This window comes from Megascapheus bottae, chromosome 3, assembly GCF_031878675.1.
Source record: "Megascapheus bottae isolate mThoBot1 chromosome 3, mThoBot2.hap1, whole genome shotgun sequence".
NCBI lineage: Eukaryota > Metazoa > Chordata > Mammalia > Rodentia > Geomyidae > Megascapheus > Megascapheus bottae.
In genome coordinates, this window is record NC_143511.1 from 28,406,490 (window position 1) to 28,426,273 (window position 19,784).

The following is a 19,784-nucleotide window of genomic DNA, read 5'->3' on the forward strand; positions in this document are numbered from 1 at the left end:
TCCATAGTAGCAAAAGTGTATTGAAGGTTATTTGACATTTAAAGCCTACAAGGCTGCACAGTGTTTGGAAGAAAGCTTGTTCACTCTTACCTCTAAAAATGAGAAATAGTTAACAGATTTTTCAGTGCTGCTTCTAACACAAGGATGAAAGGAGGCAGTAGTATCTATTTTCACCTAACACTATTTTTCTGAGATTTACCTATGTGGATACCCCCCCCCATACACACAGTTTTCACCTCTTTTATATTATCTTTTCTTTCTTTGTATGAAGGTTCCTGGGCTTGCACTCAGGGCCAGGGCACTGTTCCTAAGCCTTTTCTGCTCAAGGCCAGTAATCTACCACTTGAGCCACCAAATAACTAGAGATAAGAATCTCCAAGTTTTATCTGCCCAGGTTTGCTCTGAACCACAATCCACATATTTCAGTATCCTGAGTCACTAGGTTACAAATATGGACCATACAAGTATGGACCACTGGTACCTAGCTTATTTTTTTAAAAAAAATTGGAATAAGTCACCTTATCTATGAAAAGCTAGAGCTATTTAAGCTTTAAAAAAAACCTGCAAATTCCCTACTTTTCTCAGAGCTCCTTGCCACCATACGCAAAAGTCTCCTGGCTGGACACACAGTTTTGTTGGCTATCTTTATCTTCCATCTTACTAAATGTACCTGAAGTGCTCTCCAAAGTGGATATACTAATTTACTTTTTCCAATTATCATTCACATATCCTCCATTCTTCATATCCTTATCAACACTTGGTACTTGAAAACGTGCACATGTTTGCCATTATGAAGATTATGAAGGGTTAACTAAGGTTACAATGAGATAGTACTTTTCAAATGCTTCCCAGGACATACAATTGTGGTCATCAATAAAACGTCTTATCAAATGTCACCAAACGAAGAATATAAAGAAACTTCCTGCTATAGCTTACAATGAATTTACTTTTCTTTAAGGAATAGCTGAAGCTGGGCCATGAACCCATATATCAAATCATAAAGGAAGAAGAGGAACACAAACTCTGTGTCTTCTTTTCTCATGTTCCTAATTCAATGTTACTTAAAAAGCAAACTGCCCAACAGTCAAGCCAAAGTAAATATATTGGATTGTGCCAGGCAAAATGCCTGTGGAGAAATGAGTCAATTTATACAAAATTCAACACTGTCTTTGGTCAGTGACATTCTCATGAAAATCTGTGGGTGGGGAAAAGTTTTGCAAAATTCCTTCTTTTGCCATTGGATAAAATTCATCCAGGAAAAATAAGCAACATCGAAGTGGCAACCTACATTGCCCCTAATTCCTTTATTAGCACTCTGGAACCTCCCAGAGCAACTGATTCCAATTGTGCATGAAGGCAAGACTCAGAGTTTCTAACTTTGGCAAGAGAAGAATCCTGTGCCCCGGTTTCCACTGCCCTGATCAGATGATCAGTGAGGCATTGTGGGGACAGACAGGCATTCATAGTCACAGTGTTCCGTCTCCTTCAGAACACACCTCACTGATCGCACTACCAGACATGGCCACCATTCAACTTAATGGCACAAGATCCTCTGTATGGTAAAAGCATTCTCAGTGTGCGCTCTGCTGGAACCATTGCTATAGATACTGTTAGGCATGGTTAGGGTTAGTGTCCTTCCATGGTTTTGAGTTACAATTTATGGTGTCCTCTCAGGAACATTAAAATGGGGGTTGAACAAAGAAACTAATTCTAAATCTTCAGGGCTTGTTCAAACTTGAGTGCCTGAAACCTTTTCCTGTTAGAAAAACATAACCAAATTCCACATAAATACACCTGAGAATGCTCAATGGCTTTGCACACCCTAAGGTTTACCACACAGTTGGAGTTACTAGTCAAAGCTCAGAATAAAACCATTGGCAGCCACAATTGCTTTAATGAATACTCATGAATGAAGTTGGGTGTTCTTAACTAGAATGATGCCATATCTCCGATTCTGATTTAACTGAGGTCCATTCTGCTCCAGACTTCACTTCTCAAGGCCATCAACAGAGGCTGGGAAGACCATCAAGTGAAGCCTGCAGAAAACAGCTGTTTGGGCTTCCTGAAGATTCATTAAGAATGAGGGGTTGTTTGGGGTGGAAAATGCAAGGGAAAAAAATCCCCTTCTTCTGGTAATAGAAAACTATGAATTCACAATCTTGGATATGCCACCTAGATCGAATCATGAGGGACCAGAATCCCAGAGTTCCAGATAAGAGAGAGTTGTGCCCAGAGTTTCCACCAATGCATAGCTTGTCCAGGAAAGGGAATTTATCATGGAGAAAGGACAACAGAGTCAAGCTCTTACTGTAAGCAGGTTCCAGCTCTTGGACACACCCTCCTTTTACCAGAACTTTCAGAAGCTCTTTGAACTGTCTGTAGTCATGGTCACCAAACAAAAGGGACATCCTCCTTTCTTGGGTCAAGAAACCCAGTGAGAAAATGATGACTAACTCTACCACATTCAGAAAAAAAAGAAAGTAAAGGCAGTTGAACATGTAAAAAAAAAATGAACCGAGTTTTATCATGTGTGTGGATTCTAGCCCTTTAAAAGAAGTGGCCATTTTCTTTAGCATACTTATTTAGCTTTGAGTGGACTGCCTTTAGATTTTAAAGCAATGAAACATTTCAGTGTTCAAAATTCCTTGTGTCTGGATTCTAAGGCTGTATTTCTTTTGCAAAACACAGGGAAATATTTCTCCCACCCCCAAGTATGCATCATCCACCTTAAACATTGTGCCTTCTATCATGGACTCCAATTTAGGAGGGCTATTGAACTTTCCCAGCAAAAATAATTTACTCTCAGAGAGCTGTAACCATGTAAATCAAGCATAAGACATACCACTGTACCACAGAATTCGGAAGACTTAAGGTGCATGATACATTACTTATAGGAAAATGGATGTTTTCCTCATTGTATATGCATATATAAATATATTCACAAGACTGCAATTGCAGGATTGGTGGGCCCCTAAGGAATCTTGCTTTGTATAAATGTATTTGTACCATACCTGTAAGTAAATAATCTGTGATTCTAGATTTGTTATTCTAATAACTTAGTAACATGAATTTTTGCAAAGATTCTATCCATAAAGGAGGAGTGAGTGAACAAGGAGAAAAAAAAATCCTCCTGAACAGCACAATACAAATCTATCCAGAAGCCTGTAAATGTTCACTGCTCTGCTTATTCTTTCAGTTGGCTATTTCTATTTTTTATACCCATCATACACTTCAGCAAAAGTGAAGTTTATAAAGTTATGTCTTTGAAAAGTCTTGTAGCAGTGGGAAAATGGGGGAAATCCGATTGCACAAAAAATTAATTTTGCAATGCAAAAAATATTTGGGGGAATAATTCTAGTCTTTATGTTTATTTCAATAAAGCCAAATCCAGTAAACTATTTTCAGCCAGGATTAGTCAGAACTGAAAGGTTGGACTGTTTTCCTTCAGAAACTGAATGTCTTTCCTGCTTGCAATAGGCTGGTGTGTTCCAAACAGAGTAAATGGGATTGCCTTCAGATGCTTGCCTCTTTCTGGCATTTATAATACAGAACCCTACTGACAGAGTGAGGTTTTACCTCCTGGAATGTAATTATTCTTTTCACTCATAAAACCTGGCATCTCACAATGTCTCAGCTTCAGGTTTTCCTTAAGAAAAAAAATCACAACATGGGGCATAATGTAATGACAAGAAATGAAATTTCATTCCACCAGAAATTCTGAAAACTCTTTCAAAAAATACCTACTGGACTGTGAAAAAGGTGCTTTTAATACTTGCAATACAGCTATCACCTGTCTGGTTTGCTTTTTGCATGAAGCAGAGAGCTCAGACAATCTATAATCAAACATAAACAGAGTCCAGATCCTTTCTAACACGATATCCTAGAGAAATGGAAGAATCTCCGGTTGGGAGATCACAGTCCAAGTAAGTTTTTTTTCAAATTGATTCATAATACTTCCCACATTTATTGATCTCCAGCATATTTTATATCCAGGGAACACCTAGAGTGCTCAGATTATTTTTTTTACCTCTAAAGAAATATCCCTGTCCATCTAAACTAATACAAAACACGTGTTCTCCCATTTCAACAGTTAAGTGAGCCATCTGAGATTATGCAAAATCGTCCCCGTGGTCCCAACAGTGATATCCTTCTTATAAACCCTGAAGGTTTCTGTGAGGTGTGAAATCGTTGTGAAATCATTGAAGAATCCTATTACTCAGAAATGGCATGTTTTGCCAAGAAGCACAGTCCCAGGATCAGTGGCAGAGGGGAAACAGGGAAGAAAAGAGATATCAAGCCCTTTCAAAAGGAAAGGTGAAATCCCTTCTCAACTCTTTTCTCTTTGCACTCTGCACAAAATCTTCCCTCCTTCAAATTAGATAGGACCCTAAGAGCTCCTGTTTCTCTATGCCCTTTGGGTATTTTTTCCCCATTTTTCCCCCAATGCTGGCTATTAGTCATTAATCTTGCAAGGCATAGGGATGAAGACAACACTTTTTGTTAAGCATATTACCAAGTGGTGAGTTCCTTTGTTTCTTAAATATCATAATCACCTCTCCCCCACCCCAACCCTATTTTCATTCAGTTATTGGAAGGAAAGAAAAAAGAATCACTGAAAAAGTGGCCAATGACAGCTCCAAGTTCATGTCCTTCTAATTGTGCAATATGGAAATGTCCAGTCTGGGCCCAGGGTCACTGCCCACAGTTTTGGACCTCGTGGTAGACTGACTTGTCCCTCAGTCAGTGTGGATCGTGTACTTTTGCTGAGCAGAACACTTAGACAGAGGGATAAACCTGTTGCCAACCAATCACCAAAGAGATCTCCCCTATACCCCAGGGCTGAAGAAGAGGCGTCCAACCTCACAGACACCACAAAAACAGAAACCCTCTCTTAATCTGCAAGCCAGATTTGGGGGGGGGGGGATAAAAAATATGCATGCATGAAGTCGAGTTGGACCTTTTAAAGAAAGATGGCTCCCTGGGCTTTCAGCAACTCACCGTACACTTGTTGGGCTTCTCCCCGGAGTGAACCCTCATGTGGATGAGCAGTTTGTAGCGGGCATTGAAGGGCTTGTACCTTCTAGGGCAGCCAGCCCAGAAGCAGGTGAAGTCTTCCCCCTTGCGCTGATCTATATGGACCTTCTCGATGTGCCTCACCAGCTCCTCCTGCTGGTCGTACAGCGCGCTGCAGTCTATCCAGCGACAGCAGTGCTTGCCCCCCAGGTCATCCATCTCCCCATCCTCATCCAGGGCCAGTGTCTGGGCATGGTGGGGCAGGAGTTCCGGGTGGTGAAGGTGCGGGTGGGCATGGTAAGGGGGCGGGGGGCCTTGGGGTGGCGGCAGAGGAGGGAGAGGGGGGGCCGAAGGTAGGTCCAGGGTGCTGCCTGGAAACTCCTCCAGGCGCTCGGTCTTGAGCATGCCAGCCGGCTGGCCATCCGGACAGGGCTGCACCACCATGTTGGTGACCTGTCCCGGCTGCAGAGAACCATGCTCCAGCTGCTGCAGGCGCTCGTATTCCTGCGCCCCGTTTTCACCATAGGCCGGCAGGGCCAGTCCACCACTGGTCACCAGCACACCCTTCTGTCCGCTGGGCACCGGACAGGGCTGGGGAATGCAGCTGCCACGGACCCCTAGGAAATGGCCATAGACCTCTGGCTGCGGGGACATGTTGGCCGGAGAAGCCCTGGATCCGTTGATGTAGGCCACCAAGGACGTGGGAGACGTGCGGATGATGGTGTTGAAATCAACGCCGATGCCATCGGACAGCGGGGACAGGGACAGCGCTCTCTTCTTGGAGCGGGCCGAGTGGGACCGCGTGGATGAATGTCGGGGACTAGGGTAAGGAGAGTGGCTGTTTTCCATACCAAAAAGGTAGGGTGGCAAGGAGTTTGAGGTGCTGCTGGATGTCCCGGGAGGAAGGCTAAAGAGGTCTAGATCCATGCCATTCTGAGAGCTGTGGCTGGAGGCCAGCGGAGGGAGGGTTCCATAGCCCTGAGACCACTCTTGTTTCACACTCAAGGCAGAATGACTCTCGGTCAGACTCAAAGTCGTGGAAGCCACAGAATCCCGTGAAATAAGAGACCTGGGATAGCAGCCAGAAGAGAAGAGGGGAGGGAAATAATAATAATAAAAAAAATTAGCAAGATCTGCATTACTTACAATCTCAAAGAACTTTACACTGACAATCACTTAAATATTGGCTCTAATTACGATCTCCATGAAACACACAATTCTTGGGCTACAATAAAATCCAAGGCTCTTTAGTTACAGGTGAATAGTATTTTAGGAAGAAGAACAAGGAAACCTAATGCTTATGGAAATAACTGAGCCAAAGGTCTATTTTGTTCTGCATAGCATTAGTACTTTTAATGGTAATAAACAGTCCTTGCTTTATTTTGGAATATCTTTTTATAAGATAAGAAATAAATAGTGTAAATTGTTGGTGTGTGTGAAGACAAACCAACCAAGCTAGTGGTTCTGAAGGACCTAGTGTGTGTTGCATGATGTGACAGGCTTGGCAGGATACACAACTCCAACCAGTCCTAAGCCAGGAGGGCTTAACCTCCTCCTACTTAGGGGAGGTTAAGAAAAATCAGCTAGATGGAAAAAAGGAAAAAAAATCTTTAAAATCAAAGAGTTGTCCAAGAGACTTAATAATAACTTCATTGTTACTAGCAAATTAAGTAAAGTTACAATATTCCATGTACACATGTGAGAGTGGAATCAGATAACTTGAGGGGCTGTGTGGGGCTGGGGAGTCAGTGGGAAAAACAATAAAAAGGATAACATTGATCAAGATGTATTGAGCTCATAAACTGACATATTGAATTGGAACCCCCTCATACAATTACACTTCAAGATAATTTTAAGGAGCTGGGAATGTGACTCAGTGGTAGAGTGCTTGCCTAGCATACATGAAGTCCCGGGTTCAATTCTTCAGTACCACATAAACAGAAAAAGTCAGTGGCACACTGTGGGCTCAAGACGTAAAGTACTTGCCTTGATGAGCAAAGGAAACTAAGGGACAAGAGCCCACACCCTGAGTTCAAGCTCTTGGACTGGCAAAAAAAAAAAAGTAGTAATAAAAATTTAAGAAAATGTTAAGGCAATTTATCACATTAAATCACCCCAGCAAATGAAAACTATATATAAAAGACAACAGATGGAAGTGAAGCTCAGTGGGAGAGCACACACTTACAACACAAGGGGCTCTATCTTGAATCTCTATTGCCATTTTTAATAATATAAAATACAGCCACAACATATAAGGAAGTAAGAAAGTAAAGTCTACTCCTATTTGGAATTATGCATTGGAGGCATGTACGGTTTAATCCCATTTGAGGGTCTAGGGGTTTCTCTGCACTCTTTTCCTTATTCTGATAATAAGCACTTTGGGGGCTAGCGTAAATAATTGACCTACAGTAGTTTACTTTTGTAGGCTTCCATTTATGTTTTTGTGAGTCACCATATATTGTCTGTATATCAAAATGGCTTATAATGTAGCTCTGGTCCCTGGAGAAGTCATTGTATGTTAATGACACTGTTGCCATAAAGATGAATCGAAGAGAAAACCTATCTCTCCTAGACAAAAGATTTGTCGTAAATAAGCTAAACATGCAGACACATAGCATAAGCAGTGTATTCTCCAAATTAGACAAAGTATATGGCAGAAAAACCTAGATTGTTTGTATGTACTGCACTGGCTTTCTGTGGAGAATTTTTTTTGGTACAGAAAGTAATGACATCAAGTATAATACAAAATATATATCTCTCCAAAATTAGCGCATTCACCATCTCCAGCTGTTAAACATCAACCTGTTTACAAAGAGGCTCATGGGAAAGATAAGCATCTCCTCCTCCCCCTCCCCGTTCCACATCTTCCATTTCACAAGATGGAAGCCAAAAACCCTGTTTCACACAAGCATGAGATTAACTAAAATGCACAGCAGAAAGATGACAGACCCTGATAGATGTCAAGTTACCATTGGAAGTGATCATATTTATCAATGACACACACAGCAGGGATTTATGTCCAGCTTCCCTTGACATAGATTTTATTTTTTTTCTTTGTCACATTAGGGTTGTGTCTTTCTGTGAGCCCCAGAGAAGTTTCTGGGCCATTTTGTTGTGTTTTGTTTTGTTTTTACTTCCCCATGGAGACTTTTTAATTATCTACCTAGTACCCTTTCAGTATGGACTCTTCTTCCCGGGGAGCACTCCCAATGACTGAATCTTTGGGCAAAGGTCTTTTGGGCCCTTTCCCAGTGAGAGGCAGGAATTGCTTTCAGACCCAGGCTAAATCAGTAGTTATGTCATACAGGAGGCACAGACGACTAACGTCATGTCACGGTCCACCTGGAAAGCAGGAAAACTTATAGAATATCAAGGACCAGAGCTTTATCAGAGAGACTCTATGGCCACATGGATATCTAATGCCCATTCTCAGGTAGTTTAGTGTACCTGTCAATGTCATTTTAGAACATTTCAATAATGACTAACAGACAAGGTTTCCTACCTGTATAAATCTAACTTCTAAAATTATATTATTGGATTGAGGGCAACCTACAGTGGGACATGCTCATTATCACATTATTGGAGATGATTCCCATTTCTCTCAAATTCTGTAAAACTGTCTTAATTTTGATCTGAGTATAACTTAGTAAAGGAATAGTGCTTAACTCTTTGGGCATCTCAATTTTAGAGATACAGTTATCTATTTTTAATAAAGAAGATTCTGGATTCTATCATTAATGAACAGAAAATAGTCCATCTCTGTCTCTGTCTTTGTCACTGTCTCTGTCGCTCTTTCCTTTCTCCCTTCTCTCTCTCCTCTCTCCCTCCTCTCTTTCTCTCATCTCTCTCTGTCTCCTCTCTCCAACACTTAAAAAGGACTAAACTGCCAACAAATGGCCTGTGCCTAGCAGCCAATCCCCTTCTTATGTAATTACTCATACCTTTTAATCTCCAAAAAGTTCTAATGCATGCTCAGTAAGAGTTCTCCTTTCAAAGGTGATATATAGTGTAAAGCATTTGTGAGTATCTTCCTCCATACAAGTCAAAACATTTTAATTGAATGGATGGGTTTGGCTCCCCGGTCAGTATCTACCAGAATGTTCAATACACACAAACTACTCAAAAAATTCATTGGTTAAAAAAATGAATAAGGAGTGAGGCATAGACTCACACTTGTAATCCTACCACTCAGGAGGCTAAGGTGAGAGAGGATTAAGAATTCAACACCTGATTTCACTGCAGAATTATATAAGACTTTTAAAGATGAGTTAATACCTCTACTCTTGAAGCTCTTCAGAGAACTAGAAGCAGAGGGAGCAATCCCAAACTCATTCTATGAAACCAATAACACATACATCCCCAAAGCAGGGAAGAACCCAACAAAAAAAGAACTACAGACCAATCTCTCTGATGAACACTGAAGCAAACATCCTCAATAAAATACTAGCCAACAGAATCCCAATACAAATTTAAAAAATTATACACTATGATCAAGTAGGCTTCATCCCACAGATGCAAGGCTGGTTTAACACTCACAAATCAATTAACGTAATACATCATATTACTAGAAATTATCACAGTATAATTTCTTGCAATGCAGAGAAGGCATTCAACAAAATAAAGCATCCATTCATGTTGAGAGCACTAGAGAAAATAGGAATAGGAGGTACATTCTTTAAAATTACTTTTTTTTTAGGCCGGGAGTTTGGCCTAGTGGTAAAGTGCTTGCCTAGCATACACGAAGACCTGGGTTCGATTCCTCAGTACCACATGCATAGAAAAAAGCTGGAAGTGGTGCTGATGCTCAAGGGATAGAGCTCTAGCCTTGGGAAAGTCCAAGGACAGTGCTCAGGCCCTGAGCTCAAGCCCAGGACTGGCAAAAAAACTACTTTTTTCATCCTTTAAAATTATTAAAGCCATGTATGACAGACCTACAGCTAGTATCATACCATTTCCCTTAAAATCAGAAACAAAATACTCTCCCACTTCTCTTCAATATAGTGCTGGAACCCTTAGCCAGAGCAATAAGGCAAGAAAATAAAATATTTAGGAATTAACCTAACCAAGGATATAAAGGAATTATTTAATGAAAACTATAAAAGCCTAAAGAAAGAAATCAAAGAGGACACCAGAAAATGGGAAGACATCCCATGCTCATGGATAGGGTGAATCAACACCGTGAAAATGGCCATATTGCCAAAATTGATGAACAATTGATATACAATACAAAGCCCATCAAAATCCCAAGGACATTCTTTACTGAAATAAAGGACGCAATCCAAAGGTTCATATGGAACAACAAAAAACCTAGAATAGCCAAAGCAATTCTGGGCAAAAAGAGCAATGCTGGTGGTATTACAATACCAGACTTCAAACTCTACTACAGACCCATAATAACAAAAACAGCATGGTATTGGCACAAAAATAGACCAGAAGATCAATGGAACAGAACAGAAGATCCAGAAATGAAACCACATATTTATAGTGAACTTATATTTGACAAAGGAGCCAGAGATATACAGTGGAATAAACACAGCCTCTTGAATTATTGGTGCTGGGAAACCTGGGCAGCCACATGTAGAAAACTAAAAATTGATCCCAGCCTATCACCATGCACAAACATTAACTCAAAATGGGTCAAAGATCTCGATATCAGACCTGAAACTTGGAAACTGTTTCATGACAGAGTAGGAGAGACACTGGGAACAGAGTCCCAGGGTCACAATAGATTGGGGAGACTTGATAAATGGGACTACCTAAAAATAAAAAGTTACTGCACAAAGACATAGCTACTGAAGTAGAAAAACGGCCAACTGATTGGAAAAAGATATTTGCCAATAACACATCAGACAAATTCTTAAATACCCAGTATCTACAGAGAACTCAAGAAACTAATTCCTCCCAAACCCAACAAACCTATCACTAAATGGGCAAGCGAGACTTATCTAAAGAATAGGCTAAAATGGTAAAGAAACATGATAAAATGCTCATCATACATGGTCATAAAGGAAATGCAAATAAAACAAGCCTGTGATACCATCTTACCCCAATCAGAATGGCCAATATTCTAAACTCAGACAACAACAAATGCTGGCATGGATGTAGAGAGAGAGGAACTCTACTGCATGTAGATGGGATGTAAACTAATACAACCACTCTGGAAAGCAGTTTGGAATCCATCTGACCCAGCCATACCACTCCTGGTCATCTACCCTGAGCATCATAACCCAGGATATGATAAGGACACCTGCACAGCCATGTTCATCTCTGCACTATTCACAATAGCCAAGTAATGGAAACAACCCAGATGCCCCACCACAGATGAATGGATACAAAAAATGTGATACATACATACATACATACATACACACACACACACACACACACACACACACACACACACACACACAATGGAATTCTACATAGCCACCAGACTAGATAAAATAATGGCATTTGCTGGGGAGTGGATGGAACTAGAGCAAATCATGCTGAGTAAGATAAGCCAAAACAAAAGGATATGTGGATATTTGATCCAAACAGTACAAGAGCGACGACTCAGTACTCAGGTACTCAAGGTCATTGACATGAACTTGGAGATACAAATATAACTATATACACATGAAAATCTATGATAGGATATATATTCTATAGACATAATGATATATATAGATCGATATATATCTATGACATACAAACTCTCAGCTTAATTTTAATTTTGTTCTTAAATTTATGTGGCAGTGATTGCATATAGAGATTCCATTCTTGAATACTTGTTTGTTAAACTTGACATTTGAACATGATATAAAAATCAGTGTTAATAAAATCTTTTAATAATTAAAAAAAAGTACTCTAGCCATATGAAATTGTAGCTTTTGATCTCTGCCATTCTTGGGACTTTGGCTTTTGGACTTCAAACCCAATGGGATTGCAAATGTCAAGACACTCTCTGAAGTAAATCTTTTGGAGAGAGACCAAAACTAGTACCAATTGTTCAGCTATTTGACTGAGCTGTGTGAACTTTCCTGCTATACCAGTTGACAATGCATAGATCAGAACTTAGCTGACCTTTTCTCCTATGCCTAAATTATGGATTTTTCTAAGTAAATCAACCAATTAATCTTGTTTTAAGTCACTAAACTTGAAAATGATTTATTCGGGAGTATGTGATCGCAGAGAAGTCTACCTTTAAATGATCCCTTTTGAAATTGAAGCTTTTAAAAGTAGGTCTGTTTTTTCACTTTTGATGGATAAATATTGAATATTTTCTGTATTAGTCATGAGTAATATAATATGAAAGAGTATCATCGGTAGTATCTAACAAACCAATTAAGGTATTTTAAATACAAATCAAATTAAGAAAAAAAAAAAAGAAATGGGTCCCATTTCTAGTTTCTCCACATCCCAAAGAGGAAGAAACACCAACCAGCAGAAAAACAGTCAGAGCTGTCAAGCCAGAAAGACAGTTCAGGAAGAAAATCATGTGGCACTGCTCCCTAAGGCATTAGCACCCAGTTGGATTCAGGGACCTGGCCTGGTCTTCATAGACTACTGGCAGGGTGACATGGGCATCATAAAAGTTCCCTGCCTGGCCTTTCACTGTGAGTACAATGACTCGTTTCTTTCGGGGGGCTACAGAGACCTCAACATCTGCAACCAGCCATGGGTGTGCAATAAACTGGTACAAGTTCCAGGGGTGATGAGGTTTCCACAGTAGGAACTGAAACTCTCCAGAATCACCTTCTAGGTGAGTCTAGGAACAAGTATGCCAACCCTAAAGACACTGTTTCATCTTCACACTCCAGTAATGTCTCCAAAACGCCAGGTCTCGATGGTAATGAGAATCTACAGGTGTGCAGCTAGGGGAACTGCTTTAATACTTTCTAACGTGTGACGCTAAATGTACCCTTTGTAGGTAAGTTATAAGAAGGAGCTCTAGAACCAAGATTCTAACTCTGGCTCTGCTGCTTTCTAGCTGCCTATGACAGTCTACTGAACCACTTCCATAATCCGTCACATGGGAAGGGTAATAGTCGGCTACCTTATGGGACGCTTTGTGGGACAAATGCATTCTCACTCATGTAACATTTAGGACACAGCGGTCTCTCAACAAATTGTTAGGCATTCTGTGTAAACTTTTTTAGAAATAAATAGCCAAACATTTGAACAAAAAAAGAATTCAAGATCAATCTAGACATTTCTCAAAAAGAAAGTCAGTAAATGTTCATAATGATATCTCTTATTTGTAGCTTACAAAAATATTTGCCTAGGTATCAAATGACATTTTAATATTCTTATAGAGCAAATACACCTGAAGTTTTATGAAACTCCTTCTACTGTACCAAAAGGATGGTTTGGTGGGGTGGGGGAAAGGAAAGGTTCTTAGGAAAATACAAATGAAATAGGAACCTAACTGAATCATGTATGTCTCTGTTAATTTCCTCACACTGCACCCTATACATAACATCTAACAGTCTGCTTGGCTGAAAGAACTGATTGAACAAGTTTAAAGGCACATACACTATGACCAGAACACAAGTTTTCTCTTCTTTCTACAACAGTATGTTGAATGAGTGTAAAGGCTACCAAAATCTCTTGCCTGTAATCCCTGCTATGATGAACACCAAACTGCAGGAAAGAAGGTAACAAAAAGCTCAGAGAGCTGGGCACCAAATTGAAAAGCAGTCTCCATTTCTACATGTATATCTGATCCTAATGACATTATTTCTGGTGACTGATTTCTATGTGAAAGAAAGGAGGTATATCGCAAACAAAATGAAAGCAATATTAAAAATTCAGAACCCATCAACAGGGTAAAGCTTAGGATGGCTAGAAAAGTTAACTCTCATGAAACTGTAATAGGTAGGACGGTGGAGTTGAGCTGCCTGCTTCAACGCTGAGCTTAACATCACATGGGATCCCTCAAGCTAATAACGCTCACAAGGATATATGTCTCTTATTGCCATAGATCACAAAAAAGAAGACCACCCTTAGTCTGTCTGAAGTTCTTCTCTATGTGTCTTGATAAATAATCCCAAAGAATTCACACTGCTTCTGAACACAGCATGGCTTTATAAAATATTTGAGCTTGCCGGGCAAGGTGGCTCACACCTATAGTCCTAGCTACTCAAGAGGCTGAGATCTGAGGATCAAGGTTCAAAGCCAGCCCAGGCACAAAAGGACCTGAGACTTATCTACAATGAACCTCTGAAAAAAACAGAAGGGGGCTTGGCTCAAGTGTGGTAGCCTTGTGTTGAAGAGCTCAGGGATAGTGTCCAGGCCCAGGGGTAGGGCAATAGCCTTGAGCTGAAGAGCTCAGGGACAGTGCCCAAGCCGAGTTCAAGCCCCATGATCCACAAAAAAAAAGTTTGAGCCTAGAGGGATATCCCAGCACCTGTTCTCTAGCCCTTAGCTTTCTCTGAGTTTTGTGGACATACTCCAAACAAGCAATCACCTCCAAGAATTTCTGGTTTGGAAGATAAAGAGCCAGATAACTGCAGCAGCTAGCTAAACTTGGTAACTGACTAATGAGATGAACTTAAGCACTTAGGACTTCGCATGTCTTAGACCTGCCACAACTTCAATGTGGCTATTCACAGTTAGGGTGACTGTCCAGTCATCAAATGCAGAATCACAATGCAGGTGGAAACACACCTGAGAAGCTAAGCATACAAAGCCCACACAAGTACCAGCCTCTATCTTCTACTGATCAACTTTTCCTAGATTACGATGTGATTCTGTACTTTATTGCATCTGTGTCTTGGCCTTGACATTTGGGAGAAAGATGGATGTCTTCTCTAGTACAGAGTTTAAGCTATGCCTAAACTAAGAATGGTTCCATGATCATGAAGATGGACTAGTCAGAAATGGCTGAGAAATCAATCAAGGAAAATATACCGCATTAAGGTATGATTCTCAGCATTGGATAAAATGGAACTCAATGAAGCAAAGAAAGAAGGGCTCTTCCCAAGATTTGAACCTCTAGATAAAACAGCCTCGAATGAAATGAAAATGAACAACAATAAATCTATGAAAACTATTAGTGATCACCAGGAAATACAAATTAAGATGAAAACATTTTCTACCTCAAACTGGATAGACTTTTACTTAATGTCTGACAAGTTGTAAGAAAAGCAAATATTTTTGATAAGATGTAAGCAGTCGTAAGATTGTGAGTTTGAAAATGCATATGAAAAGCATCAAAGCTGTGCATTGCTTTTAAGAGCTTATCATAATAACTAAAGACATGAATAGAAGATTCACAAAGTTAATCCCATAAGGCAATCTTTATATAATACTAACATTAGGGGTAAACTGCTTAATGTCTAATAATAAACAAAAGTGGCTAAAAACCCGTTCTTTCTTATATTCTTTATTAAAGTGGAATTTAGGGCAGAAAGAAATTATCTGAAACTAAAGATGTTTTCTTATAGAAGAGTTTATATACTATATAAACTGAAGAAATAGTTACCAAATCATGTCAATTACTAGGTCAATTAATAGGAAGGAATAAAACCAGAAGATTGTATCCAAAGTTCAATCCATAGTTGTTTGTGAACATCAGGACTGAGGAAGACTACCTGGTACTTTTCTCTAGAGTCTACATTTTCTATAGAAAATATGAATTACAGAGATAAGGGTTGAGGGGTGGGAGAGAGAAACAAGTTTTAACAGTTTTTCTTATGGTAGACATCTCTCAAGATGAACAGTTTATGTCTTCTCTGGGTCCAACTAATTCCTAGTAGGCCCCCAGTAAACAAAACACTAAATTGCTTCCTGCATCATCTTCTTTTTAGCTTTAGACTGTAAAATGTCTAACTGTTGCCTTGGACCTTTTCTTTCCGCTATTGGAACTCTGAAACCAATTTAAAGATCACAAATAATAGGAAACCTTTCCAAATTGCAGAAAGTAACTTTCCATCCTTCACCAAGCCATTTCACAACTCTTTTTTTTATTATTATAGCTCATCCTGCAAAAATAAAATTGTAATCCCAAGAAGGTTCCACAGAATAGATCGTCAAAAACACTTGTCAGTGCACTGGAAGGTGTTGTCGTTTAAGGATATAAAATTATGCTAAGGAATCAAATATGCCAGAAAACACTGAGATAATGACCTCTCTCTGGCCGACCCATGAAAGGCCCTACAAAGGTACAAAGTTTGAGGAGACTATGTGCCATCAATTTCTCCATTAATTATGACTGCCTTAAAGGCATGGGCTGGACTTGCCAGACAGAAGCTGAAGGCTTCTCAATGACACCCACCCAGGAGCAGAGTTAATTTTGCATGCAGCACACAGCAAGTCTGAGGAGTCCCTCAAGGCAAAATCATCAATGGAAAAATGACAGCAGCTTCCCATCACAAAAAGTCTCCTGTGAAAAACAAGTTTCCACCTCATGAAAAAAAAATTGGCATAAATAAGTGATCCAGGAATTCTGATTTCCGAGTCTCACATGAAGGCTAGAAAATGAGTGGAGGAATAAGAGAGGGGAAAGATGAGCTGAAAGGAAGACACAAAGGAAAACCAGAGTCTCAAAACCAGAAGGTATTTTAGTGGGTTATAATCCCCCAAGAATGTGGAGAATAAAATGTGTGTGCAAAACTATTGTTATCATAGAAAAAGGCATCAAGAGGAAAAAATTCTGGATTGTCTTTGTCTAAGATGAGAACTTCTACAGGATGGTATAATTAACCTAAAAAAGAAATAGAGCTTCAATATTGTACCATATTTTAGGCTATGTCGCACACCCAGTACCAACTTTGTGATATACATTTGTCTGAGGGCTTAATTTTTCTTTCTTTACTTAATTCTCACCCACAGAGACAGATGTATGGCATTTATTGTATCTACTTATCCTGCCACTAATAAGACATTGTGTTGAAATGTTATATAACTCATATATGAAAATATGTCTTGCCAGACACATCCTAAAGTCTTAAAATTCATGAATTCTACCTTTATTCTCTCTACGATCTCCCTAACCTACTGTATTATGCAAACAGCAGACACTTAATACAGATTTGGGTAGGTGGGGAGATGGATGGCTGGATTGACAAAATCACGCAGATAGCAGCCTAGAGACTTTACAGTATAAACACTGGAAACCTAAACAAGTATGATAAATGTAAATAGAACATCTTAATTTGCTACGCTATGATATGACTTGCTCACCAGAAATGACATACTGGACACATGGAGACCCAGAAATCTCATTTTTTTTCCACTCACACCCCCACACAGAAGATATTAAGGCATTCTTCCCAATTAAGAAGATACGATGACACAATTGCCTGCAAAACTCATTGAAAGAGTTGCGTGTGTGCGTGTGTGTGTGTGCATGTGTGTGTGTGTGTGTGTGTGTGTGTGTGTGTTTGTGTTTCTGTGTGTGCATGAGCACAGGCACATGTGCTCACGTTCTGGAAGAGAAGGGAAAACACTTTGGGAGGTGTGATTATACCATAAGAAAGGGGGAGGGGCAAAAAAAGTTAACTTGAGACCTGGTATCTGAAGGAGGTATATTCAGGTTGGCTGCATTCATTGCCCTCTGTAAGCTAGGACTGATCTGGTTGCATGCTGTGGAGACCTGGCTTGCTGGAGGTGAAATGGGTCCCAGTCGTTGAACCATCATTGGACGGCTGGTAACCACTAGATTGTTGCAGCTGCCTTTTCCAATGGACTTGCACTGAGGCCCAAAGCCAAGAGCCCCTAAAAACAAATGAATCAGGTTAGCTTTTACGTCCCTTACATCAGAAACCAGTACATACAAATGTGCATACATACATCAAGAACTCATTTTAGAGAGTCCTTGGCTTCTATCTTTTAATGTTGGTGATCCCAAAAGCCTTCTTTAATTGCAATGGCAAAGCCATAAAGCTTTCAAAGAAACCTGCCCTAAGCACCACTCATAAGAGTAGCAAATCTCACTCTTTCTATGGTAGAAGTGAGACTCATCTTTTGATATTTGTATTGTCATATCTTATAGTTAACGTGGTTGATAGAATTACCCATCTGAAACCAAATTATTTTTCCCTCAGAATAGTTTAAAAATCTTGAATTATTCAACAACAACAAAAAATAACATTGATACAGGGCTGGGAGTTTAGCCTAGTGGTAGAGTGCTTGCCTAGCATGCATGAAGACCCAGGTTCGGTTCCTTGGTACCACATAAATAGAAAAAAAAAAGCCGGAAATGGTGCTGAGGCTCAAGTGGTAGAGCTCTAGCCTTGACAAAGTCCAAGGACAGTGCTCAGGCCCTGAGCTCAAGCCCAGGACTGGCAAAAAAAAAAAAAAAAAAAAATGTTGACACTGCTGATGACCCATTTAATTGCCTTATTTCACTCCAAAGTCACACATCCTAAAAAGTCCTTTTAAAAAGCTTTTTAAAAGTCTAGCTGTTTCTCTTTCCAACCTTGATGTTTTTCCTTTTTCCTCTCAATTCATTGTTATTGGACATGTAATCATTAAAAACAAATCAGTATGAGAGGGCCATAAAACATTCATCAAAGACTAAATTTGACAGGGTTTTTTTTTTTACATTTTGAAAGTTAGAATCTTCTAATGTAGAAAACCTTGGTAGTACATTACCAAGAGGGTCAGAAAAAAAAAAACCCACAAAAAAAGCTGTGTCATTATGGAAAAGTGAAAAGCAAAGAGAAAAAAAAAGGCTAACATTGCTATGACTCATTTATTTAAAAAAAATAGTTGAATCATTTTAGACCTTTTTTTTAAACATGGATGTATTTTTTGAAATAGATTTTTAGCAAGCAGGTTAAGACTCAGTAACTGTACACTCTGTTCCCACTTCTAACAAATCAAAATTAAAATGATCTCAATTTTTAGCAAATTAAGCCCTAAAGTTTTCTCGGGAAATATCCCATCTTTTTTCATTGATAAAGTTGGGATCACATTCTTCTGAGAGCTCTTAAAATCAAAAGACAAACAAGACACGTTCCCATCTAAGCTGCCACATTCCAGGCATGCTGTTAGTCACAGCAAGGGTAGCTGCCAAGAGCACTGTTGCAGTCCAGTCTTCTGGGAAACTAAAATACAAGTTCAACTGACCTCCCCCAAGGTCATACAAGGATTTAATGATAACAGAAACTTCCAGGGTTTAAAGCACACCTGTGTGCTTTAAGTGTGAGCTCTTAGGATGCTTAGCTTCTATCTTGGACCGTTGCTAAGATAATTTTTGCCAACAACAAACTGTCACCAATTGTCTTTATTCAGATACACACATCTGAACTGATGAAGCTTATGTGTTAGTCATGTTATTTTGCCTTGAGATACTGGAAATCGATATTCAGTTTTCATTGTGCAAAAGACATAATTATCCCAGCTCCATCCTGATGGCAAGCATGATGGGTATAGTTTTATGTTGTAATGCATCATAAATTAGGGATCTTTATAAAGCCTCAATCATGACAGATCTGCACTCCAAACTTACTTTTGACCTTGGAAAAAGTCAATGTGATTCTCAACCTACTCTACTACGTGAGACACCTCAATCATCTCGATCAGGTTCCACAACTATTAAAAGCAACATCAGATGTCAAGTCTTCTGTCAAACAAAACATCATAAACTCATAAAGGAAGGCAGACACTTCATGCCTATTTCTACCTTCACAAACGAAGATTCATAGCTATCTACCTCTAAAACAAAGCCATATCAGCAGTTGGAATAGCACACATCCGCTTGCTAACAAAGCATATTAATGCCTGTTTTATCAAATCTAAAATGCCACAGAAAGATTGTAAGGTATACCAGTATTTTATGT

The 19,784-nt window shown here is 39.5% G+C and overlaps 1 protein-coding gene across 1 annotated transcript in view; it reads right to left on the bottom strand.

The window, feature by feature from the left end:
* Positions 1 to 19,784, bottom strand: part of Glis3 (GLIS family zinc finger 3) — a 427,346-nt gene that overhangs the window by 273,174 nt on the left and 134,388 nt on the right. Inside the window, exons 3-4 of the mRNA XM_090329717.1 lie at positions 17,508 to 17,715; positions 4,999 to 6,082 (exon numbers count right to left, since the gene is read on the bottom strand). Coding sequence (XP_090185843.1) covers positions 4,999 to 6,082; positions 17,508 to 17,715 — 1,292 coding nt within the window. The remainder of the gene's footprint in view (positions 1 to 4,998; positions 6,083 to 17,507; positions 17,716 to 19,784) is intronic.